The 26,033-nt window shown below is 35.7% G+C and overlaps 1 protein-coding gene across 1 annotated transcript; it reads right to left on the bottom strand.

Moving 5' to 3' along the window:
* Positions 1-648: 648 nt before the first annotated feature.
* On the bottom strand, positions 649-24,453 carry LOC101266411 (lysine-specific demethylase ELF6). Its single transcript, XM_010321302.4, has 7 exons — positions 23,113-24,453; positions 17,744-17,822; positions 17,531-17,598; positions 10,678-10,828; positions 9,587-10,131; positions 3,036-3,326; positions 649-2,904 (listed from the first exon to the last, which is right to left on the bottom strand). Exons 1-7 carry the CDS (start codon positions 24,098-24,100, stop codon positions 959-961), a joined length of 4,068 nt encoding a protein of 1,355 aa, XP_010319604.2. The 5' UTR covers positions 24,101-24,453; the 3' UTR covers positions 649-958.
* Between the last annotated feature and the right edge of the window lie 1,580 nt (positions 24,454-26,033).

Genomic DNA, 26,033 nt, shown 5'->3' with positions numbered 1-26,033 from the left:
ACTTGATGTCGTAATTTACTACTCTTTTCTAAACCTTTGTATAGTGCATGCAAAAGGAGAGTAATAGATAAATGTTAATACTAATTACTACAGGTAAAAGCTCAAAGGATAAAATAAATGAGGTTGAAATATGAAAAGATTAAACACAAATATTGTATTTTAAAACTTTTATAGGTAGAATCTCTTAATGATTTAAAGTTATGAATATGAAAAGAGTAAGAGTTATATTATGAAAAACAAACAAATATATGACTAAATATGAGTGAAGATGAATTTAAAATAAATAAAGGAGAATACTAAATAAAGAAGAGAAGAACTAGTATGATATTAAGTGCAATTAAAGTAAATACCAAAAAAAAAAAAGATAAAAAGATCAATTTTTCAAAAATATTAAAAAAGTAATTAATTAATTTTTTCAAAAATAAAAATATGTCTATCTCTCTATTAATATTTCCGTTTTTCTTCATTTAACTTTGACACATTTTCACGTTTAATATTTAATCATAATATGCTATGATTATTGTTTAGTATTTAATTAATTAGATGTTTTATAAAATACTAAATTAAATTTAAGGGTAAAATACTTTTGTAACAGAATATGTAATACGGTTAAAAGTTGTAGAGAGCGAAAATAACTAGTTAGCAGAATTTATTGACAAAAGATAAAAACAGAGTTTCTTCAATTGAAAGCAGAAGCTGCAGTTTCAGTTTGTTGGTTATTATTCTATTGACTGTCTAGTCCAGCATTACCCACGAGACAGACTTTCTTCATAGATGAAGAAATTCGAAAGAATGACATGCAATTTTCATTTTAATTTTAATTGAAAGATGATCCTGCACACAGCTACTCTACTACCACCCCATGCTAAAACTGATAAGTTTACATGATTGCCTTTTCAACCCCAGTCTAGTATTTGGTACATTACACAACCCATCGATCTGATGAAAGTAACTAATATCAATTGGCCGCATCTACATAATGCCCAGTTTTTCGTCTATGCCGACTATAATCTGATACAAACCTAAAAGTCAGTCCACAACCCTCAACCTTGCACTTGTATGGCCGTTCACCAGTATGTACACGAAAATGTTCAGTTCTTGCCCAGGCCCACTTGAATGTCATGGTGCACCCCTTCCATGGACATTTCAGCGGACGATCATTTTTATGAACACGTTGATGAACCACAGCATATTTGTGAGAGGTAAATTTCTTCTCACACCCTTCAACAGGGCACCGGTTCTGTTTGTGCAGTTGCAGCTCTACCTTTGTCTGAAAACTCATCCAGCACCCTTCCAAGTTACACCTATGACTTCCCTTCTCTTCTTTCTTATCCTTGGGAATGATGGAACTATATAAAGACCTTTTTACCTTATTTCCTATAGGTTTCTTCTCAAGAAATTCCTTACTTTCAACTCTGCTCCCACGTACATTTTTCTTAACTCGTGGCCTTAAACCTTCACATGGACTTCTAACAAAACCACTAACACTACATCCATAATCAGTTAAGAGGTCTAGCTCACACCCACCATTTTTTCCAGTCGGCCATAATAATACTGCAGAAGTAGTATCATTGTTTGACTCTTTCGTATGCTGCTCAGAGATGTCATCGCCACTCTGTGAGTGCTTAGTACTAGATGTGACATGGTCACAGACAACTATGTCTTTAACTGAGTTATGAATTTGGATTTCTTGCTCCATAGATTTGAGTAAAGTTTCACCATCAGATGTCTCGCCACCTAAGCCAAATTGTTGAGAGTCTTGATCCTCAATCTTCTTATCACAACTTCTTGATGGACCATCAATGCAAGATCCTGAGGAGTTGACAGGCATGGGAGATCTGGTCATAATAGCTTTATCATCCCCACTATGATGATATCTTTCAAAATCTTCTTCCGTCGGATGATCAGATTTATCTCTGATGACAGTTTCCGTCATGTCATTCTCCTCCAAATTTTCATTATATGCAGTGCTTTGAACCACATATATGGATGTACATGCAGGAGTATGCACATGTGCTATGTCTGTTTCTCCACTAGTCTCTGCAGCCATGGTCTTATTCTCTGTATGGCAACTATTTGAATTTGTATCACAAGTTTTATCCTTCAAGGAGAATTTCTCAGTCGTACAAAGTTCAGCCTGGGCTTCATCGAATTCCACCATTAAAGATGGCGTCACAAGTAAATTTTGTTCTTGTGGTGCAAGGAGATCCCCATTTCGGTCTTTGTTTTGTAAAAGCATCTCATGTTCATATCGCAATCGGGGTTTCCCATCAGAAGAATTAAAGAACCTTTCCTCTAAAGAAGCGGTGCCTGCATTTTCATCCCTGAGGCGGCGAGTACTTCCCAATATTTTTGCATCTGCAAGTGAAACTTCTTTTGGAACATTAAATGGGTCCATGAAAACCCTGGAGATCTGTGCAGAACTACAATCCTTGGGCTTGTATTTTTTCCTGGAATACTGGATTGTTATATTCCCCTTTCTGACATTCTGCATGTCCACTGTAGACCCTGAAACTACCTTTGCTATTTGAACATTTGCAAATAGTGTACTTTCTGTTGAATGATTCAACTTTCTCTTTGAGCGCACTTTTCTGGACCGCCACTTGAGGAGACTCAAGGAATCTGAACTATGAGTTGTATCAGAGAATAATCCACCCAAAATCAATGCATGTTTTAATTTCTTAAGTGGACAGTTCCTTTGCACCTTCACACAGTGCCTTAAATTAATATTTAATTTCAGTGTCCAATCTTCTGCACATTTGTTTTGTTCTTCTTGCCCGATTGCAAGATCAATCAATGAAAGATGTCCTTGAGATGCATTAGCCAGCGGAATCTCATTATATTTGAATGCCGTGCCAATTTCCTCTGCAACAACAGCAGCATGTCCCCTAATTTTTTGGAAGTCTACATGAAATCAGAAGTTTTAACAACCGTTCAATACACCAAGAACTAGAACAAACTGAAAACTTAAGTAGTTTCTTTGGTATTATCATCATTAAGACAATTGAAACGAGGTTGTACATGAGGAACATTACCTGAATGACAGATCACAAGAACATTTGCTCCACCTTTAGAATGCAGCAGTTCTTCAGTCTGAATTGCGTGCTCAAGGCAAAATATCTGTGGTCTTACAAGACCTCTAGAAACATCACATTCCTCCTCAAGGTCAACTTTTGAAGTTGGGGCTGCATTATCTGTATGTGAAAGATGATGAGACTGTGATGTTTGACCCTCGTGCGGAGAAACTGCAGACTCGCTTGGCTGGGCATACAAAGGCACTTCATCATGGTTAAGGGAATGCACTCCATTTCTTTGAATTCTGTCAACTGCGTGAAGAGGAAATTCAGTATTCCACAGGCAAGTCCAATCATTCTGATAAATTTGCAGTACCTCCCAGACATGAGAATAACAATTATTTGACTGGACAAATGTTACCAAATAGTTAGGTAAGTGACAATTAAACAGATAAATTGCATTAGACCAGGTGTCCAGATTGTTAACGACTATGCAGGGATTCGGCGTAACTCAAACCCCAAAAGTTTCATGGGATGACTGTTGCCAAGACCATTTAAAGAGACAAAAATCCATTTTCTGATCCAATGTGAGGTACTTCACACCTCGTCTATGTTGCTCGGACCCTTCAAATCCCAGCCAAATCCATGTCGATCCAACCCGATTTGCGTGTGGGTGTGGTCAACTTACCTTGGGTACTTGACTACATCTATGACCAAGAAGTACAGATTGATTAGGTATTTGATTATGATCTTTTGGTTTATGTCATAAACATATAGTCGTATAAAGTATGAGATACTTTGCTATTATACGAGATTGTTTTACTGTAGTATCTGTTCTGTTGCCATTTGTTGTTTTTTATACATCGGACTGTTATTTCTTTTGCAGGACTGTTTTGCTTTTTTATCCTTGAGTCGAGGGTTTATCGTAAACATTCTCTCTACTTCTAAGGTAGGGGGGTAAGGTCCGCACACACTCTATTCACCCCAAATCCGACTTTTTCAGATTACAGTCTTACACAGGGTATTTGATGTCATATTAATTAGTTTTGGTTCCATCACTTTTTAATTAAAATATATACTTATCTATGCCGTAAGATACATTTATTGGTTGTATCCCAGCATCCGTATCTACACTCATACCAACATCCTCGAATCCTCAAGGGTATGTGATGAAGAATTCAACCTGTAGATCTGCACCTGAGTTCGAGCAACATAGAGGCAACCTAAGTTGCTCAGACTATCCAAAATTGTTGCCGCACCCCTGTCAAATCCTCCAACATTGCTCTACTTTTGAAGGATCCGACACACGCCCAATAACATTTTTGAAGACTTCGAGCAACAAAGGTGGCAACATAGCATTAGACCTAAATTGAGTAAACCAAGAATATAAAGAGGTCTAGCTATGACACTGTGTTGAAAAATGGACCTTGAATAAGGTTCCAGGTTCGAGTCTCACTGCAACCAATTAGAATTTCCACATACTTAGGCTCAAGAAAAAGAACCTGACCTGCATGTGTGGGGCGTCACAAATACATAATTAAGCAAATAAAAGCTTTTGGTGAAATGGTCACACATTTTAACATTGATACTAACCTACAGGCACACAGCATCATCGTCAATCAGTTGGTTGAGTTGACAATTTGCTTGATAAATTATTGTGGGTAACAATCTGGTCAAATGATTTAAGCTTTCTGTTACTTAATACCAGGTGTCTAGATGCATACCTATAGGACAGGCCACAAAGCATGGTCAATCAGTCAGTTACAAACTGTATACTTATCTAAATATTGGGCCGATTTTTGTATATTGGGCCTTTTTGGGGTCCAAAACAATTACTTTTTATTTACAAAATGACCATTTATGGTCTCTGTGATTTAAAAAAAGAGTAGGTAATTTCATTTCATCTAAATAAACGTGAAAACAACTATTTCCATCCAGTGATACAACTCTCTTTTCATTGAAACCAGCTTAACTAACATGTACCTATTTAATTGACTTAATAGAAGAAGAGTGAAAAAATGATTACAAAATGTGCAAATTGGTCATGCCATTGGAGGTGAACTAATATTCCCAGACTGTACTCCAATCCAATGAGTGTGCCAGCATATGAAGATATGTGTATTTAAATATAGAAAAAACTTCTTAATAACTTATAGGCAACAAGAGGTGCTCCTTACTTAAGAGTTTTACGCTACGTACAATACGGTGGGTTATTGATTTCCATGATATAAGTTGAATAAATATTCTATATAATTTAGTACAGAGAATATATCATTCAAGGACTATGAAGCTAGACACATGTACATAGATGCATATTCACTTGATATTCTAACATGCTCCGTCAAACTCAAAGTGAGAAACCATCTTGAGTTTGTGTTGGTAAAAACAAAACTTGATGGTTAGATAGACAATGTTATTCAGAGTATATGGCACAATAGATGGATGGGAAAGATCCAAACGGAGGCGCAGGGGAGCAGTGGGGGAATCCTAGTTCTTTGGGATAAAAGAACTTGGAATGGGGAGATGGTGGTGGATGGCAACCAATGCATAACTGGCAAGTTCACCAGTTTAAATGATAACTGGAGCTGGCATTTGACAGGTGTGTATGATGATTGCAATAGAATGACTAGGAGGATACTATGGCAAGAGTTGATCAACGTGAGAAGTACATGTCTTGGACCATGGATAGTATGTGGTGACTTTAATGTCACTAGATATCCCTCAGAGAGAACAAACTGCCGCAGGTTAAGTGCTGGCATGGCTGAATTTTCCAATTGCATAGAAGAATTAGAATTGGTGTGTCCTACACTTGGAGAGGGGGTGAGGATTTTGATTGTGCCTCAAGAATTGATAGATTCTTACACTGCAGAATGGGGGGAGAGCTTCTCCCAAATCAAACAAACCATTCTCCCAAAGTTGATATCTGATCATAACCCCATTTTGTTGACTTGTGAAAACTGGGAAGGAAAGAAATCTTATTTCAAATTTGGAACTTGGTGGCTAGAAGTTGATGGTTTCAAGCAAAAAGTCATAGAATGGCGGGTTTCTTCCAATATAAATGGCAGACCAGGCTATGTGTTGGTAGAAAAGCTGAAATTGCTCAAAGGGAAGTTGAAGGAGTGGAGCAGAGAAAATAGGGAAAACTGGAGGCAAAGAAAAGAGGATATTTGGCCCAAATATCAAACTGGGAAGCTGTGCATGAAGTAAGACCACTTGGAATATGAAGACTTAGCAAAATATGAGGAGATCGTGTGGAGACAAAGGTTAAGGATCCAATGGCTGTAACAGGGAGACCAAAATACAAAGTCTTTTCATAGAATTGCTACTACAAATAGAAGGTTCAATTCTATAGATCAAATAAATGTGGATGACATCGAAATAAATAATCCTAACAGTATTAAAGAAACGGTTCAAAGTTTCTACAAAGAGCTATATAAAGAGACTGAGCAATGGAGACCGGATCTAAATCTACATGGAGGAACAAAAATTTCGGTCGAAGAACAGGCATGGCTGCAGAGATCATTTGAAGAAGAGGAAATCGTGAAATGTCTTAACATGTGCGCTATGGAGAAGGCTCCTGGTCCAGATGGTTTCCAATGGTTTCTTCAAAACTTTCTGGGACACCTTGAAGAAGGACATTATAGATACGGTCAATTTTTTCCACACCAGTCAAACAATTGAGAAAAGATTCAATGCAACCTTCATAGCATTAATTCCAAAGAAACCAGGTGCCACAGAGTTAAAAGACGATAGACCTTCTTAGCTGGATCAGAAGAGGGGGAAGTAAGAGCTAAAAGAGATGGTGGAGATTGATTCCCTCATGTATACGGTGGTCAGTATGGAGGGAGAGAAATGCAAGATGTTTCAAAGATAGGTCTTATCCCATTCACGAAGTCAAATGGAAATGTATTGTATCTTTACTCTTTTGGTGTAAACAACTATGTATAGAAGATACTGATCAGATTATAGATCTGAGAGGGAGTCTGTAGTTTAACTTTTTGGTGGTGATCAGCATATCCTTAATGCTGGAGAATACAAACTTACCTATTTCAAAAAAAAAAGAAAAAAAAAAGAAGAAGAAACCATTTTGAGTTTGGTTATTCTCGAAAAATAGAAAGTTGAAGCATCTCTCTAGAACAATGCACAATTACCATAAGAAAATTGGAGCTGGAATTCTTTCCTCCAGAAAGTCTTGGGTTACAGTACAACAAAGGAAAGTGCTTCTTGCATTGCACACAAAAGAAAATCCATTCTTAATCACTGGAAAGATATATGGTGTTTGCAAAGTTCCAGAATATGATCAACGTACTGTAGAATGAAAAGAAACTCAAAGTTTAGAGGATGCTGGTCGGTTAAAAAGTAGCCGTGCCATTAACTTTGAACTCTAATAGTCATAGATTTTATTTTCCTAAGCTCCCAGGCATATCTTACGAGGCACAGACCTCTTTAAGATATGCCTCTGGGTGTTGAGTTCAAATTCACTGAAATCTGGAATGGGGTAGTTGAAAACTTGAAAAGAGGTTGGCAACATGGCAAATGCAATACCTCTCCCTTGCTAGCAGGCCAACACTTATCAATAGTGTCCTAGACAGCTTGCCCACTTGTTACATGGCCGTATTTCCAATGCCAACAGAGGTCCTTCAGCAGATTGACAAGATAAGAAGAGTCTTCTTGTGGGAAGGCAACAACCAGAAGCACAAATTTCACCTTCTCAAGTGGGAGATCATCCCACAGAACTATCATAAAGGTCTTGGTATCAAGAACCTTGCTTTCCATAACAAAAGTATGAGGGTGAAGTGGCCTTGGAGATTCAACTAGGAAGATCCAGAGCCCTGGAAAGATGTCATCATAGATAAGCTGGAAGACTGAATCAATGGTGCACAGAGACCTCTACTCTTCCTCATGGTGTGGGACTCCGGAAGGGTATTAGACAGCTGAGGGACACTTTGATCAGCATGCTCACTTCAAAATCTAATGGTGCACTGCTAGGGTTTTGGACAGTTAGCTTGGCAATACAACTCTTCAGGATGATTGTTAAGAATTGTACAGAATTTCTCAAGATCCCAATTTTGGTATTGCTGCAAATAGAGAAGGGACTAACTGGTATCTGCATTCAGAAGAGACATGCAGATTGGGAAGTGAATGATTTGATTGATCTTCTGGCAAGACTCCAGTATTGCCACATAAATCCCCAGACAGGTGACAAGCTTAAATGGGGATACCACAAAGATCAATTCATGGGGCATCAACCTCTTTAGGTAATTTCAAGGCTCTTGGTCAATTTGTTTAGTTGGTCCAGTCAGTACCCTGCTGTTTACGCAGAGTTCAGGACTTGCTCTGCGTTAACTAGTTCTGGCTTGGAGAGTTTGTACAGTCAGCCAGTGACATTTTGTAAGCTACAATGCCACATTTTGTAATTATAGGAATTCAGCATCCTCTCGATGCCTATATTAATACCACTTACTTCATCAAAAAAAAAAAAAAAAAGTAGCAGTGCTAGTTGCTGAAGAGATGGATGGTGCTTGAATGATCTTAAAGAGAGGAGTGGCACCTGAACCTTCGTTTGATTATGGGGGCAGTGCTCTTTAATAGGAGCTTAGGCTATCTATAATATGGTAGGGAAATAGTTTACATACTAATAAGGTGATATCTATTCATGATTAAGTAGAGAATATTCTCCAAAATATTCTAGGTGGTTTTCCTTACCATGTACAATGAGACAAGCCATTTAAGACTAGACATTCTAACCATGTGTATCTTATTATTTCAGGCAGAAATGAAAATTATAAATCAACAGCTGTAGTTCATAAACATACACAAATGGACTCATTACTACATATTCAAAATTAGAGAATTTAAAGGATAGACCTCCACACATGTGAATGCAGCATAATTAACATGATTTGCTCAGCTTAGAAATGAACTGGTAGTAAGCGAGCAGCCACTAACAGAAACAACAAACTGAAGCAATTCTCTTCTTTTTCTATCAGTGAAACTTATTCTCTTTTCTTTTATTAGTATTCAGCTGAAACACAAGCAAATCTCATTGGAGAAAAAAGGTGTCAAAAAGGAGAATAATGACAGAAAGATTATGCATAGGTACTCCTTTGTAGCAAAGAAGAGGAAGAAGAACTAGTACTGCTATGTTCAAAGAGTTGGGATTATTTCTCACAAAGTCATATGTTGATCAGACACAAGAAGTTTCATAAATCAATTTGCATTACCTTTTACAAGCAGTAAAATTAGCACATTTAGAGCTTGTTTGGATTGACTTATTTTGAGTGCTTTTAGCCAAAATAGCTTTGAAGAACTTTTTTAGTGTTTGGACAAGATAAAAAAGTGTGTAAGCACTTGGCGTTAAGCCAAACTAATAAAAATCAGCCAAAAGCCATAAGTTAGAATTTCTAACTTATGACTTTTGGCTTATAAGTCAGTCATAAGCCCAAAGTCAATCCAAACAAGCAATTATTACAGAGGAAGATATCATCAACTAGAGAAATTCACTTAGTTAGTCATCAAGATAACAGAACAGACAACTCAACACGGGAGAAAAGTTATAAAAGGCCTCCTACCTCTATTGTAGTCCTCAAACATGCACCTATGGTTATCCGACTCCACATGTTTCAGCACCCCGGATTCTTCTTTATTCTGAAATTCCTCAGGAAAAAGGTGTTTTGCAGACTTTTCCGATGGTTGCACCAGAGCCATAAATGGAAAACCAAGAATCCCACAAGCTATACAGGGTAATGTCCCAGTATCGATTTCAAATTCACATGACACATCATCATCCACATAGAAGTCACTGTAATTCTCCATGTTTAAGCTCATTTGGTCTAAGACATCCTGACTATCGTTGTTGTCAGACTGATCGTTCCCTTTAGAAGCATCCGCAGAAACATTCTTGTGCAGTTCAGATTCTTTACCTGAAGATGGAAGCATATCCACATCCCACAACATTGCATAGTCAGAGAAGCTTTTCTGAAGTAAAACTGTTACCAGGTCGCTCTCCTTTTCTATATCCTCAACGAAGGCTTTCTTTACCAGAAACTCCCTTTCTTCCTTCTGACGATCTCTCAGACGAGAGCTTCGAACCCCAGGCAGCAGGGATCTTGGCACACTGTCATCACAAACATAGAAGTAAAGAAACCAAAAGATATTTCTATGTTTACTAAAGTAAAAGGAAATGTAACCATAAGCCTGTCCGTTCCTAGGTTTTGGTTTTTGAATGACGGGAAAGCAACAAAATGGAGTAAAACAAAGCTTAAATATCCCCATATCACACATTAACTATCCTCACTCAGTTTTTCAAAAGTCACTCCATTCCACAGCCCAATATTTCCATTATTGCAGGAACAGTAGCAGACTACAGAAACTCACCTTTTAAAGTAACAAAAAAGTATACCTTAACCTCATTACCCACATAACTCTAAAAAGATGTCTACAATTTCACTTCTGACCTAAATAATGTATTGTGAGCATGGAAAAAACAGATTTGTACAGCTGGACAAAAAGTAGTTCTTACAAAAACAGATCAATAAAAGATAAATTAAGATAAAGCCTACAAAATTTCAATCCGGGAATGCAAAAGAAACACCTAATTCTCATCTCCTAGAGGGGACATGTTGGGCTGATCCACATATGCAACAAGAGCTGATAAGCAGACCTTGAAACAAAAGACATTGTCAACAAATAAAGCAACTGCTGATGAGAGAGCATAGGCAGATAGTTCATGGCAGCTCGACGAACAGCAGCTTCTTTGGCTACTGCAAGCCACTGTGGAGTACCGAAGTTGGCAGCCTCGCCACAATTGAAGCCTGCATTTACAAGTGGAGCTTTGAAACCAGGATAAAATTGAAACAAACTCATTGTGTTATCAACACATGTTTCACTTCATACCACACTATGAACACGAGAATTTGGGAGGAGGCACAGTACAAGAAAAAATTGGTCACTCAACCACAATAAAGGATCCAGACTCACACGCAACTCGACTGAAACAGAATTTCTTTTATAGATGATAAAATAAATTCATTGAATATCTCATCAAGGCAGTATCATCTATTCATTATTAGGCTCCCAATACTTCCATTATAAAAGAATGAATTCTCTCACTCCAACAAATACAACAACAAACTCAGTTTAATCCCATGAGTGACCTTATCCCTACCTTTCTGGGTAGGGACGTTGTTTCCAATAGACCCTCAGCTCAAAAGAGGAGTATTTAAAGCATGGATGCAAGAACATATGACAGCAATAGCAAGATACAAAGTAAATGAAGCAGCAGACACTAATACATATTGAAGAATAAGAAACCACAGGTTTACTAAATACTGCTAATAAGGAGGAAAGGGGATGAGTATGTAAGTTTTGATACCAAAATTGTACAACTCTATTCATCCATAGAGATGCAAATTTTTAGCATAGAAAAATAAACTAGCTAGCAATCAGATCCCCTGATTCTAGGATATTTGAGAATCAATGGATGATTCTAATATCCTAACCTATTCAATAGCACATCAGATTTGATTCTGTGAGATCAATTAGAATCCTACTAAAACATATCTAATCACACCTAGATATTTACAAATCAACACTCCCCTCGATATGGCATGTATATATCTTTCATGCCCAACTTGCTTACAAGAATTTCAAACTTTGGTTTAAACAAACCTTTTGTGAAAATATCTTAAATTATTGATTTGTTGTGACGAAAGGCATGCACACATTTCCTTCTTCAATCTTCTCTTTTATGAAGTGCCTATCCACTTCAAAATGCTTTGTTTTGTCATGTTAAACTGGATTGTGAGCAATATTTATGGCGGCTTTGTTGTCACAGTACTATCTCATTGGTAACACAAACAGTATTTTAGTTCTTCCATTATCTTCTTGAGCCAAATCCTGTCACATATCCATGGGCCATATATCAATATTCAGCATCAACACTGCTACGGGCTACAACATTTTGCTTTTTACTCCTCCAAGTCACGAGTTTTTCCTAGATAAAAGTACAATATCCTGATGTAGACCTTGTATCAACAGTAGAACCTTCCCAATCCGCATTTACAAAGCTTTCAATGCATCTATCTTGAGCTTCTCCGAAAAACAATCCTAGCCCTGATGAACTTTCAGATATCTTAAAATCTTGTAAACCACTTCTTGGCGCTATTCTTCAGAGAGTGCATAAACTGACTCTTTAAGTAGGCAAAAGCTATATCAGGTCGAGCGAGTGAAAAGTAGATCCATTTCCCCACTAGTCTCTTATATTGACTTTGGTCAAGTGAATTTCCTTCTTTGTTCTGGATTTTATAATTAGGATCAATAGGTGTTTTAGCTGGATGACAACCACTCATGCATGTCTCTTTTAGAAGAACTAGTATATACTTCCTCTGTGACACCATAGTGCCTTCATTTGATCTTGCTACTTCCATGCCAAGAAGATCTTTCAACTGACCCAAATCTTTGATCTCGAATTCCGAGGCTAACTATTTCTTTTTTCGGGCAAGTTATCCCCTTTAAGTATGATATCATCAATATACACAACGAGGATAGTTGTCTTTCCCTAAAGAGAGTGCCAAATGAACATGGTATATCTGCTGAGTGTACCCTTGTTCTTTTACAAACTGAGTAAATCTCGCAAACCAAGCTCTTGGAGATTGTTTGAGCCTGTAGGAGGATTACTTTAACTTGCACGCTCTCGTTTCATACCTTTCTTCAAAACCCGGAAGAGGATCCATGCAGACTTCTTCAAGTTTTCTGTTCAAGAATGCATTCTTCACATCTAGTTGTTGAAGGGGCAAATCAAGATTGGCAGCAATGGTCAAAAGAACCCTGACTGAATTCAACTTGTCAAGTGGAGCGAATGTCTCAAGATAGTCAATTCCATAGGTCTGGGTGAACCCTTTTGCTACTAAATGTGTCTTATACCTCTCCAAGGACCCATCTGACTTAAATTTGATGGTAAACACCCACTTGCAGCCCATTGTTTTCATTCCACGTGGTAGTTTCACCATTTTCTAGGTTTCATTTCTCTTAGGAGCATTCATCTCCTCTAAAATTGCCTCTTTCCACTTGGGAACATTCAAAGCATTCTGCATATTACTGCGAACTCCCTGTCTATCCCACATAAAGTGCGGCAACATTCAGATCCACCAAAATACAACTTTAATGAAAATTCACTTTTAAACTTCATATAAATTTATGTATTCCTTTTAAACATATACCATTTTTTTTCACCAAATTGTCCAAACAAGCAAATAGGAGTTAACGTTCATTAAACCTTTTTCTTAACTTCCATTTTTTCAACAAGAAAATCATCGAGAATAGTGGCACACAATTCAAAAGTAGGTGGATAACAAATTCGCTCGTCTACTCCACAATGCACACTTAGAAGTTTCTTAGTGCTTTAGTTTTGATATTAGATTCCATGTGTGTTTCGAATCCCACAATTGATCAAGCAAAAAACATTTAGTCATCTCCTATTTATATTATTATATCTCATCTTCCCTTACCTGGAACGTACTCTCAAAGACATTTTTCAAGGAACTCGCTCCTTCTCTCCTAATCATTTCAGCTAATTTGGCACCATTATCCATAGTTAAAGTGAATGTTCATGAAAATCTTTAACATTAGGCCACCATATAATGCATCTCATCACAAAAGGATCTTACATCACACTCAGAAGTGTGGCCTAATGGTATAAAATGAATGAAAACCATGAGATCTCAAGTTCAATTCTCAATGGACACAATTACACTAGATGATTTCTTCTCATCTGTCCAAACCTTGGTGGATAAAGTTATCCACTTTGTGTTTCTTGGAGGTAGCAAGTACCCTGGAACTAGTAGAAGTACGTAATAGCTAGCCTGACACCATGATTATTTAATAAAGGATCTTGTATTGCATTTCCACTGTGATTCACAAATGTGGATCTTAAAAATCACACTTCCCCCTCATGACTTTCTTCCACACAATTACATCATATGAGGTTACAACATCTTCCTATAACCGATAGTGCTTATAGAATTTATATTTTGTACACACCCTCTAAAATGGTAGACATTCTTTCTTTGCCAAATATGTATAATCACGTTTTCAATAAGTCTATGAATGTAGAATATGCATATGCCAAACCTCATTCTCCCTTTGATAGCATCACCTTCTCTATCTCATCATACCAAGAATACTTCTAGTTTCCATTGGCTCCATCTCATAAAGTTATCCGTTAGTTTTCCCAACCTCTTAGAGTTGAAGATGGGATGTGAGAGACATAAATTATATTCCTTTGATGTATGTTTTATTGGGTGAACTTTATAAAAGTAACCTTTGCGTTTTTCAGTTAAGAATTATTATGTAGTCATCGGTCATATCTAAATAATTCTATTGCTTTCTTAGATTTTGTTGTCTCTTTTTTTTTAACTCTAAACCGTCCATAGTTATGTTTAAGACTCCTCTAGGTTTTTTTTTATTTTGTGGTTGGCTCCCGAATCTTAACTTTTATCACATAATAAAGCTAGCATATCTACTTTTCTACTCTTTGCATCTTCTTGATACCGCAGCTAATGAAACAATTTACTTCATCAAGAAAAAGTTGAAGGCTATCTTTAACTGGAAATAAATTATTAATTCCATGACCTGTCTACTCACCACCTCCCATAATTATTGAAACAACTATAGTGGACCGATCCGATTCATGGGCTTTTACCACCTCATCTTCCTAAAAATTCATTCCAAATTCCATCTCTCCACTAACATGCATCCCCCCCCCAAACACTTGGAGTAGCTCTTGCACCTATGAAACTTCTACTCTTTCAACGTAATGATCACTTTCTTCGTATTTCCTATAACATATAAGACAAGATGGCTGTTAAATATTTTTTCCTTCACACTCTGAATGTCTTAAAATATATTGTGAATTTCCTTCAACGATGTGAATTTCTAATTCATGCAAGAAGAATAAGTGGAGTTATTCCTCCTATCGTCTTCCCTAAATAGCTTTTTTACAATTTTACTCAAGTGCTATTTTTGGTTTAAACACCTTTTGATGGAATGTTGATAATTTGAGTAAAGAGCTAGAAGAATGCAATCTTTGATTTTCTTCTTTAAAATGTTACTTTGTCTAAAGTCAGTATATTGATCAGTATTTACAACATGTACTTCAAATTCTACTATTTTTACTAAATTGAGTCTAATACATCAATTAAGGAGATAGTATCATTTGTCTGTAATTGATTCCACCAAAACATAGTAGCATAAGACAATTTAGTTTGACTTTTTGCATACTATTCTCAACACTATCGAAAGCTCTAGAGTTCCCTTCCTTCCATATTGCCCACCATATGCTAGCTGGGACAATTCTCCATCTGCCTCTATTCTTGGATTGCTTTCCTGCTTCCTCCCAACTCTGGATTGTTTCAGTGATCTTGGTAAGCATGGTCCATGCCATACCCTTAAGACTCAGGAATAACCTCCATAGTTGACTTGTGATCTTGTATTGTAAAAAGAGATGGTTAACAGTCTCAGCAGTTTCCCCACAAAATAAACATCTAAAACATAATGGTATCCCCCATTTCTGTAAGTTGTCTTGAGTCAGTAAAACCTCCTTGGCTAACAACCAGGCAAAACATGCCACTTTGAGTGGAATTTTTGACTTCCAGATTCCTCTCCATGGCCAGTGATTTAAATGCTGATTGGTGTGGTTCAACTAGTTGTATGCACAACCCACCTTAAAGCTGCCCTTTCGATTGCCTTCCCACCACAAAATGTCCTGACCTCATTCCAGTCCATTAAATTGCCCAATGGTGTTGAAAAAATTTGCTACCCTTTGAATCTCCCAATCAGTTTAATTGTCTTCTAAAGATGAAGTTCCACCCTTGAAGAGTCCATTGATCTACTATAGTCTTCAGTTGATTTGCTTGAAACTGAACCTTTTGACATTGTCCTTTCTTCTTCCTTGTCATAAAACTTATGGTACAACACCAAGATCTCTTCACAGATTATAATTTGCATGCAGAAGTCACTGTTATTTGATGTGAAGCCTCTATATTAAAACTACAACTTCCTTAGCACTTGCCTTTAATGAAAAGCATGGTGTTTGTCCCCTTCCATAGCCAACTAATTTGAGACTTTTGCTCCACTCTTGTGCAACCAATACTAATTCAAATCGTCTATTAGTACCCCACTTCTTTTATTGCAGTTTTTGTTTTTAGGTAAATTTGCACACATCCAAATTAATCCAATAGGAACGCACATTATCATTTCCTTTCCTTGTATCATTTCAGTTTTTCAGATGTTGTTCGTGGTTTAGGGATTGGCCTAAACACATTACGGATACTTGAGGCTAACGGCAGACTTATTGTGTTTTTGCATTATTTCAGTGTTGTTTTCATATTATTGTTGTGAATCATAGTGTCATATTCATGTCTAGTGGATTGTGTAGGCCTCTCGGTGTCCTATTTGTCATTTCACGTCTAGGGGGTAGTTTGGGTTGTGACACATCTTCATCGAGATCATGCTTATCTTCTTTCTTCTGCAATACAACTAGTACCTTTAAGCTATGTTGCGCGGACTCTTCATATATGCAGGTAAACCCATCTCGACGCGACTCTGGTGCGGGGTGCGTGTCGGATTCGGTCAATCCAATTCAGACACTTTGACTTAAGCCGAGAAAAGATTGGGGAAGAAAGAATCAATTCCAGCAACGTAAAGAGGACAAAGCTTGAAAAAGTACAGAGAAGAGAGAAGAGAAGAAGAGAAAAACAGGTCCGGTGACGGCGACGGCGACAAAAAGAGGAGAAAGTTGAAAAACTACAAAGAAGAGAAGAAGAAGAGTTTACAGAGAAGAGAAGAAGGGAGAGTTTTTTTCCTTTACAAGTAAAGGAAATACAGAGCCTCTTTTTTTATCTTTCTTGAAAAAGTACATGGCCTTTTTAATATTTCTTGAAAAAGTACATACTCGAATTCGAACCCACGAATCTTAAAATTTGGATTTTGCCGAATCCAACTCTCAGACTCGCATCCGTCTTAGATACCCGCACCCGAGTCCGAGCAACTTAGCCTTTAAGAGAGGCAATTTTATTTGTTTTGTTTACCAACTACCACTCACTTCAAAATCTTTATATCGTCATTCAACAGTCTTAGCACCTTCACCATTCTAAGACTAGGATCACCTTCCCATGAATAGCTTATCGTCCCTCAGCTCCTCACCATCACCTTAGGACCTCCATAGAGAATCGTATGTTCTTAAGCCTATGAAGATTTCTGTTTCTGCATCATTTATAGAAAGAGAAAGCTGCTAATGATGGATAGAAGATCTCTGATGTACTGTAAAAGGAAAAACTTAAATGTCACAACAGAAAGAAACATATATATTCATATCCGAGACAAAAGGGGGGAAAAACTTAGTCAACTTATCACGGAGAAAGATGATAATAAAATAAAATAAAAAGAAGCTATATCTGCATAAATTGTTGAAGTTCATCACAATAACAACATCTTTACAGAAGATCAGAAGCAATTACCATGGCTGAAACCTACATGGTAGGCCCTCGGGAAAGTTACAACAAATTCACCAGGATTCTGTACCAACCTAAGCAAATTAAAAAGAGCACATACATTAGAATGGCTGCAAAAATTTGGATAAGTTAGGAACAGCGAAGGAAACCTCCATTTTAGTATCAGGATATAACCAAGAGAAAAACAAAGTTAAATGGGATCAGAAAAACAGAAACCACCTGCAGCAGGGGATGCCTGATGCTACCAGAACTTCAGGTGATAAAAGAGTGGTCTTCTCGCCCAATAGCGCAAGAGCAGCTGGAGATCAAATATTATATTTATTGAATTGGAGAACAAAGAAAATTTTCAGCGCAGAAACTCCAAAATATCTCCATTTAAAAGTCAATAAGCGAGTTGCCAGATGACTGAACCCAAAGATCTACATTGATAAGTGAAAATTGAGCAGGCCTATGGAAATTGTTTGACTCAAGAACATGGTCACTTCTGAAGACACTTCGAAGAATTAGATCAAATTAAACAGACCATTTTTTTTTGAGAAATCTGAAATTTTCATCACCCCATTTGTTGAAAATATGTCTCGGGATATTGGAGTAATAAATCAGTTAGCTATTTATAGGATTTTAAAATTATTTTATTAGAGTCCTATGTGACTTGGATTTAGGAGTTATTTCTTTAATTTATTATTTGAATTTCACTGATAAGTTAGTAGCATATTTTTATATTTTTAGTTAGAAATTATATTTATAAATGCAAGTCTTTTGATTATTAACAAGATAATTCATTTTGATAATATTGCAGTATTTTTTCTCTCGAAGTCATTCTCTGTTATTTTCTTAATTTCTTTAATAAAAACCAACAATTGATATCAGAGCCTGCTTCTTGAAGGACCTGTGAGTAGAAAAATGGATTCTGAAAATAGTTTTCCACGAATGGCTCCTCCTATTTTTAATGGCGAGAACTATCTATTATGGGCTGTGAGAAGAGGATTATGAAATTAATCCGCTGCCAAATAATCCCATCGTGGCCCAAATCAATGGTCACAAGGAAAAAGAATATCATTAAGTCGAAGGCAAAAGCAACTTTGTTTGTTGCTGTTTCGACAACTGTTTTCACGAAAATCACGACTCTCACATCACCAAAAAATATTTGGAATTATATGAAGAAAGAATATGCTAGAGATGAAAGTATACGAGGAATAACGGTACAAAATTTAACGAGGGAATTCGAATTGCTGAGAATGAAAGAGTCAAAAACAGTCAAGGATTACTTTGACAGATTACTTGATATTGTCAACAAGATAAGATTACTAGGCACAGAAAAGATACAAGAATTGTTGAAAAAGTTCTTGTTACAGTGCCGAAAAGATATGAAGGATGTATAACTACCTTGGAAAAAACACAAGATCTGTCCAAAATTACTTTGGCAGAACTGTTAAATTCTTTGCAGGCACAGGAACAAAGGAGGCTTATGAGGCAAGATGGGATTGGTGAAGGACCATTCGTAGTCCGCCACAAAACTCAAAGTAAGGGTAAATTTTTGAAAAATTACCCACCTTGTCAGCACTGTGGAGAAAATGGACATCCTCCTTATAAATGTTGAAAAATACCAGATGCACAGTGCAAGATCTGCAAACAACTTGGTCATGAAGTTGTGATTTACAAAAGCAAATTTTAAAAAGATGACACAGCTACCCAAGTTAGTACTGAAGAAGAAGAAGACCACTTATTTGTGGCAACTTGTTTTTCAACCAAAAAATCTGAATTTTGGATGCTTGACAGTGGTTGTAAAAACCACATGACATATGAAAGAAATTTTTTTAAAGAGTTCATTCCTTTGAAAAATAAGAAAGTCAGAATTGGAAATGATGATTATATTCTTGCTAAAGGAAAAGGGTTTGTTTCACTTAAAACAAATTCATGTACAAAAATAATTTCAGACGTTCTTATGTGCCTGATATTGATAAAAGGTTGTTTAGTTTTGGTCAGTTAATAGAAAAAGGATTTAAATTGTTATTTGGAGACAAATATTGTCGAATATTTGATTCTATTGAGCAAGAGATTTTACAAGTCGAAATGAGAGGTAAGAGCTTCTCATTTAGTCCATCAGAAGATGCACACAAGTCTTGCAAGACAAAGGATGAATTGGCAAATTTGTTCACAAGGTCAATTTCAGATGAGACTGCAATCTACAATTTATGATTCAAGAAAGATTGTTGAGAATATGTCTCGGGATATTGCAGTAATAAATTAGTTAGCAATTTTTAGGATTTTTAAATTATTTTATTAGTTCTATGTGACTTGAATTTAGGAGTTAGTTCTTTTATATATTATTTGAATTTTACTAATAAGTTAGTAGCATATTTTTCTATTTTAAGTTAGAAATTATATCTATAAATGTAAGTCTTGTGATTATTAATAATATAATTCCCTTGGATAATACTGCAGTATTTTTTCTCTCAAAGTCTTTCTTTGTTATTTTCTTAATTTTTGTATTAAAAAAACAAAACCATTGATAAAGGGAATCTGTATAAATAAGGAGGGGGAATATATCCAACCCAAACAAAGAACTGCTGATATTTTAACAAGAGGGATAAATACAGATCATGCAAGGGTCATTATTTACACTTCTGAGTTTTCAATTGGTGTTTTGGTTTTAGTTTCAACATTCACTTAGTGAAGACAAGTTCCAAAACCCCACAAAGAAGCAGATCAGAATTTCTTTCAACAGACCACACAAGAAATTCATACTCTTCATTAGAATATTTACTGTCTAACTTATGAAGAGATAGTTACACTACAAATGCATGTAAACTTCCTACCATGGGTCATATTTCATAACTGCCAGCATACCGCCCCTAAACATATACAAATTGAACACGACTGCCAAAAAACTTGTAAGCAATAAGTGCAATATGTAATTGTACACCATTCAAAGCAATATGACTTTTGCTTATCCCTGATGGAATAGTGACTCCAATTTACAAAACATGAGAGGTAATTTTCTTAACTGATATGGTAAATTCCACCTACTACGAAAGAACCCAAAGGTAACATCTTCACACACAGCTACCTTGTTCACCCAGACATCCAATTTCATGGTTGGAGGTACATAATCTTACAACAAAGTCTTCCTGCCTTACCAATAAGATGTGAATAATACAGAGACAACAAACTAGAGAAAAAGGTTGGTGGTATTTAGCCTCCCAGATAGGAGAACCAGTAAAAGGAATATCAAAGAAAAGAAAAACAAAAAGTGAAATTCCATTTTTTTTCTGAATTTACAAAAGAGTAGAAGATCGAGCACAATTAGATTGCAGCCAAAACGAAAAGCTTATGGCAAGAAGCTCTTGACGCAATTAAAAAGGGAAACCTACAATTGGATTCTTCGGATGCCCATTATCTTCTTGCCTCGGCTCAAAAAAATTCCATGCTTTCAGCTTCTTATTTAGAGCCACACTAAGTCATTATTCATTTTCCTAAATAGAATACCTTATCTCACATTACACAGGGTTGCCGAAGGTGCACTTAAGCCCTGAAGCGAGACTCAAGACATGTTGAGCAATTTGCCTCGCTTAATGTGTGCGTCAGCAAGGCTCTAAGACAAACTTTTTCGTGTGAAAGAGACTAGTGTTTCCTGAAAAGGCGACACTAAACAATAAATATTTCACTTTATCCTAAAAAAATACAATTTGTTTTTCCATATGTTTGTCATTCATACTTATGGTTATTCTTGAACTAAACATATACATATTTGTATACTTCCTATCACTTGCACCTCCTTTCATTTAAGCTCACATTTTATTTGTGTTTCGCTTAAAACCCCAGCTGATCATAGAGCCTTTTTTGCGCTTTTAACTTTTGAACACAAATATTACATAGGATTTTAAAATAGCTTACATCTCTGCATATCTATATTTACCTCATTGTCATCAACTAAACCTCAAACTAGTAGGAGACATCTTTTATATGAATCCTCTGTACCCATTCCACCAAATAATCAGTATTTTGAATCTATATAATAACTTGGACAATCTTTACACTGAACACTAAACCACCTCAAAATCTGCTACGCCTTTGCTCATGAGAAACAAACATTATATTGATGCAGTAGCCAGTAAAGGAAATTTCACATTCAAAATGTACACTATATGTAAGATCAAAATGTCAAATAAAAACATCATTCATTACAAAGATCATTTTGTCGTCTATACTGACTGAATTATCCTACTTGCTCCCAAAGTATAAAAGAATAGGAAGTCCCACTAATTTAACAAGAGAGTTTCAACTCTTCAGAAAATTCTTCTTATTACAGTTTACGACATAGACTACATGTGAATGTCACCTTTTCCACGTAAATTACTAATATTGATTTGGGAAAAGTCTCATTAAGTGCTAATTGGTTCCTTGATAATTAGTTGAGTAGTTTTTTCTTTGGATAGGTTAACTTGTTTAGTTTTTTGCGGAAATCAAAGTTTTTCTTATGTTAGTTTAAGTTATTCACCTAAGGGGAAACACAACTTTTAAAAGGGATCTTTAAAAATCCTTAAAAGAAGGAATACTAAAAGGTCAGGTGTATGACATGTTGTTCGGTATAAGTGGCTTTGGCTTTTCCACTTGCGAATTTCAAAGCTTTATGTCCCAAATTTACTATAATTTAATAAAAAGTATTTCAAGTAGCAATCAGAATCTTTGAGTTAAATACTAGTGTAAGTTGATTTGTAGGATCATATCCTAAATTAAGTTTCTTTTATCATAGTTTCCAAAGAAGGGAGAAAAATAGAAGAGACATGTCAAGCTACGAAAGAAAAGAAAGGAAACAACTCAACAGGGTTTTCTTCAATTGCACTAAATAAGGGATGATATGGTAGTGAAAAACAACTCATACACCTAAAATTGACAAGATACTCAACAATAAGTGATGGTGTTAAGGAGCTGCTGACTGGATTTTCTGAGTCATTGAACATAGACGGGAGGTATTCTTAAAGACGGGAGAGACAGTCCACTGGATGTCAAACATCATTTAAAACCAACAACAAAACAACAAAAAATAAAACTAATTGGAAGAAATATATCCTAATTCTGAATACCTTCCTACTATTTGTTGTATCTTTATAATAAACAGGATAATTACTTCTCTAGCTAATTGCATGGGGTTTGGAAGCTAAACGTTAAGTTATTTGTAAATGAAGTTATCAACCATATTAAATAAAAACATCTCGAAGGTTTCTCCCTGAAAGAAGTGCAATGCGGCAGAGAATAAGCTTTCATGGCTTAAAAATATCCAACTCCGAGAGCAACGGACATTATACTGTGACTATCCACCATACATTTCATGATTTCTTTCCATTTGCAATAGCAACAGAGTAATGACAAAGGACAATCATTGGGTAAAAGAGAAGTATCAGCATAACCTGATGATTACCAATTATGAAATAACTGCCAAAGAGCACTAGTTCTTTCCGTCTTTTGTAAGATGATATAAAATAATTTCATGAAGCTAAAGAAGATGTTGTGGAAGAAAATAAAATATGCCTTTCATTCTTTTGTAAATTTCACATTGTTGTTGACAAAAAAGTATGTATTCATACCTAATCGATCAGTAGTTTCTCCATAAGCATGACAACGAATGACTTCTTCAAAACTAAATGCATAATCTCCTGGCACTGCATACCAAGTCTTAGGAGATCCTGTATGAAGAAAATTTAGACTGTGAAGCTCATGATCCTCAACATGCCAAGCAAACCAGCTAAACAGCATCCCTATATAGACCATTGGAGAAGTAACACCAGGGATATCATCAGGCATGAAGCGAGTGAGTGACCCAGGGGACCGCGCAATTACTTGCAAATTCCAAGGACTGTTTGCAAGCTTCCAACCAGCACTACCTTCCATTTCAGCGGCATTACTACAACCTTTTGGCCTAAAAGGGGATGAGTTTGATAAAGGGGTTAACAAAGAAGAGGATGGTGTGTCTACACTATGATGAGACCGACCTTTGTCCACACTAGTAGTCGAACTTGTTCTATCAAGAATTTTCCTGTTACGTGGTCTTTTTGTCCTGCAAAAATTCTCCTCTGGCTCCCCAAAGGCAGAACCAGGCACGTCATTTGCATACTCGACGTAGATAGGGTGGTCAAAAGCGGTTTTCCAAAACATTGCCTCGACAAGGAAAGGAGAAATGTCCTTAACGATGCCGAATTGAGTCCTGGCAAAGTTCTTGGACTTGGTTTCGAACTGGTCTAGCGTATAAAGTTGTCCACTTTGCCAGACTTGCTTCTGTGCTCCAAATGGGAATTTCTTCTTTTCAGTATGACCCAATTCCTGATGTCGGGTGGTAAAAACAGGGGCACCAGCAGAATTGAGGTCAGGGCACTTTGATAGAGAGTTGTTCAAGTTATGAAGGACATACTTCTTTGAAGGTTTAGGCAATGGCGGAATGACCTTACATATACCAAAAGCACTAGCTTCCTTCTCGATTTTTGATATATAGGCAATGGGGTCAGCAAATTCAGTATCAGTAGGTCGAAATTCAGGTGCGAGGGGCAACCCTTTAAGCCATTCAGGTATATCATCCATCACAATTCAAAAACCTAATTCCTTCCACTTCTCTCTATCTCTTCTAGGTTATTTTTTTATATATATTATATATATTACAAGGGGCCACTAGGCGTAATATAGCACCTTTTCCTTAACCCACGTCTATCCACCCCAACTTTTGCACGCCGGCCGCCGCCTCACACTAGCTGCCTTCGCCGTCCATCATTTCATCAGTTTTTTTATTTTTTAAAACGGAAACGCCCAATTTCTCAACACCTTGTTCGGACAATGTTCTCAAATACATTCTCTCCATGTTATGTTATTTTGTTTTGTTTTTGTTTTTTTCAAAAAAATCATCAGAACACATAAGTAATTTATTTAAGCCAAATATTGCGTTCATCTATCTTCTTCTTATATATAAATATAATATAATATAATTACTATACATATTATACACAAAAAAAAAAAGACCTAAAATATCTTTTAAGTATTGGAAATACTATAGAATTATCCTTGATTCATTTATTGGCTTCAAAATACTCTTCTCACACACTTATTGGTATAAAATACCCTTGTCATTCAAATTTTTGTCAAAATTGATCACTTATTTAACGGTTTTATACTTAAACTATTTAAACATATTTTTAAATACGTAGCGCTAAACTATTTGTTATAATTTAACTTATTAGTATAACTTATAAATCAATTCACTACCCACCCATTACTAATTAAACCCCTCCAAATTAATAAACGTGTCACATTATTAATGGAACAACATAAAAGCTACTGTCAATTGAGTGTTTTAAAAAATTTGAGACGAAATATCTACAGAATTAATCATCATACATTCAAGTGTCTAAATAAAAATTACCGATAAACTTAAAAGTCTGACTATGTTCATCTTAATTATTGTTACGTATCAATTATGTGATTTTACTTCATAGGTAACTTTTTTCGAAATAATATAATAAAGGTTTAAAACAAATCATAAATATTTATTAAATTATATTTAAAAAAAGTGCATTAATTAATTTGGGATGTATTACTTCTTTACCTTTAATTATAAATTTCTAATTCAATTTTGAAAGAGAATCCTATTGAAAGTGTCCTTCTAAATAAGAGGCTCAACCTAAATTTAATTGGGGCTTCGATTCGGACTCGAACAATTTTGGATGTCATTTTCTGGAATCTATAATTTCATCATGTTTTAGTAGTGTTTATGACTATTTTGATATTATAATTGGATTAATAATTAAATGGTGGTTCAGTTAGTAATGAACGGGTAGTGGGTTGGTTTATAAATTATAATCAATAGTTGAACACCAAGTATTTTAAAAAATATTTAAAGAGTTCAATTTTTAAATAATTAAAGAAGTGGTCAATTTTAAACTCAAAGATGGATGACAAGGGTATTTTGGAGTCAATAGGTGGATGAAAAGCGCATTTTGGAGTCAATAGATGGATTAACGGTAATTTTGTATCCTTTTCAATACTTCAAGGATATTTTAGACCATTTTCCGTATATTATATACTTGTTACAATCGTCCGTGCAAGTAAGAGCCCAATATATGTTACTTTATTTGATTTAATTTGTGGCACATATGAAATTAGCAAAATCAATAAAAAATTTAAATACTTAAATTGTTACTTATTGTGCTTTATATTACTTTCAACGTAATTTTTAAAAAAGTATATGTGACTCCCTATCTCTCAATTTATGTGACGCGTGTAAAGTCTTGACAATTAACCAAAATTTTAAGTTAATTTTTTTTTAAGTTGTTGAATTTTAAGTAATTTAGTTTGTTGTATTATTTATTAAAATTTATAATACCTTTAAAGTAATTTTCAAGTAATTTAATTATTGTATTATTTATTATGATTTATAATACTTTTAAACTAACTTTCAAGTTAAATTTTAAGTTTTTTTGTATTACTGTATTATTTATTGATTTATAATACTTTAAAAGTATTT

The sequence above is a fragment of the Solanum lycopersicum genome, chromosome 4, assembly GCF_036512215.1.
Source record: "Solanum lycopersicum chromosome 4, SLM_r2.1".
NCBI classification, from domain to species: domain Eukaryota; kingdom Viridiplantae; phylum Streptophyta; class Magnoliopsida; order Solanales; family Solanaceae; genus Solanum; species Solanum lycopersicum.
The sequence above is the reverse complement of the archived record's forward strand: the minus strand, read 5'-3'. Positions and strand labels throughout refer to the sequence as shown.

Excerpts from the sequence above, each read along its gene's own strand:
- LOC101266411 (XM_010321302.4), bottom strand. The coding sequence starts at position 24,100 with ATGGATGATATACCTGAATGGCTTAAAGGGTTGCCCCTCGCACCTGAA. Across the intron at positions 10,132-10,677 it reads ACAATGTCTTTTGTTTCAAG|TGTGCCAAGATCCCTGCTGC; the intron begins GTCTGCTTATCA and ends TTGTGATGACAG. Across the intron at positions 3,327-9,586 it reads GTTTGAGGACTACAATAGAG|TTGACAGAATTCAAAGAAAT; the intron begins GTAGGAGGCCTT and ends CTCTTCACGCAG.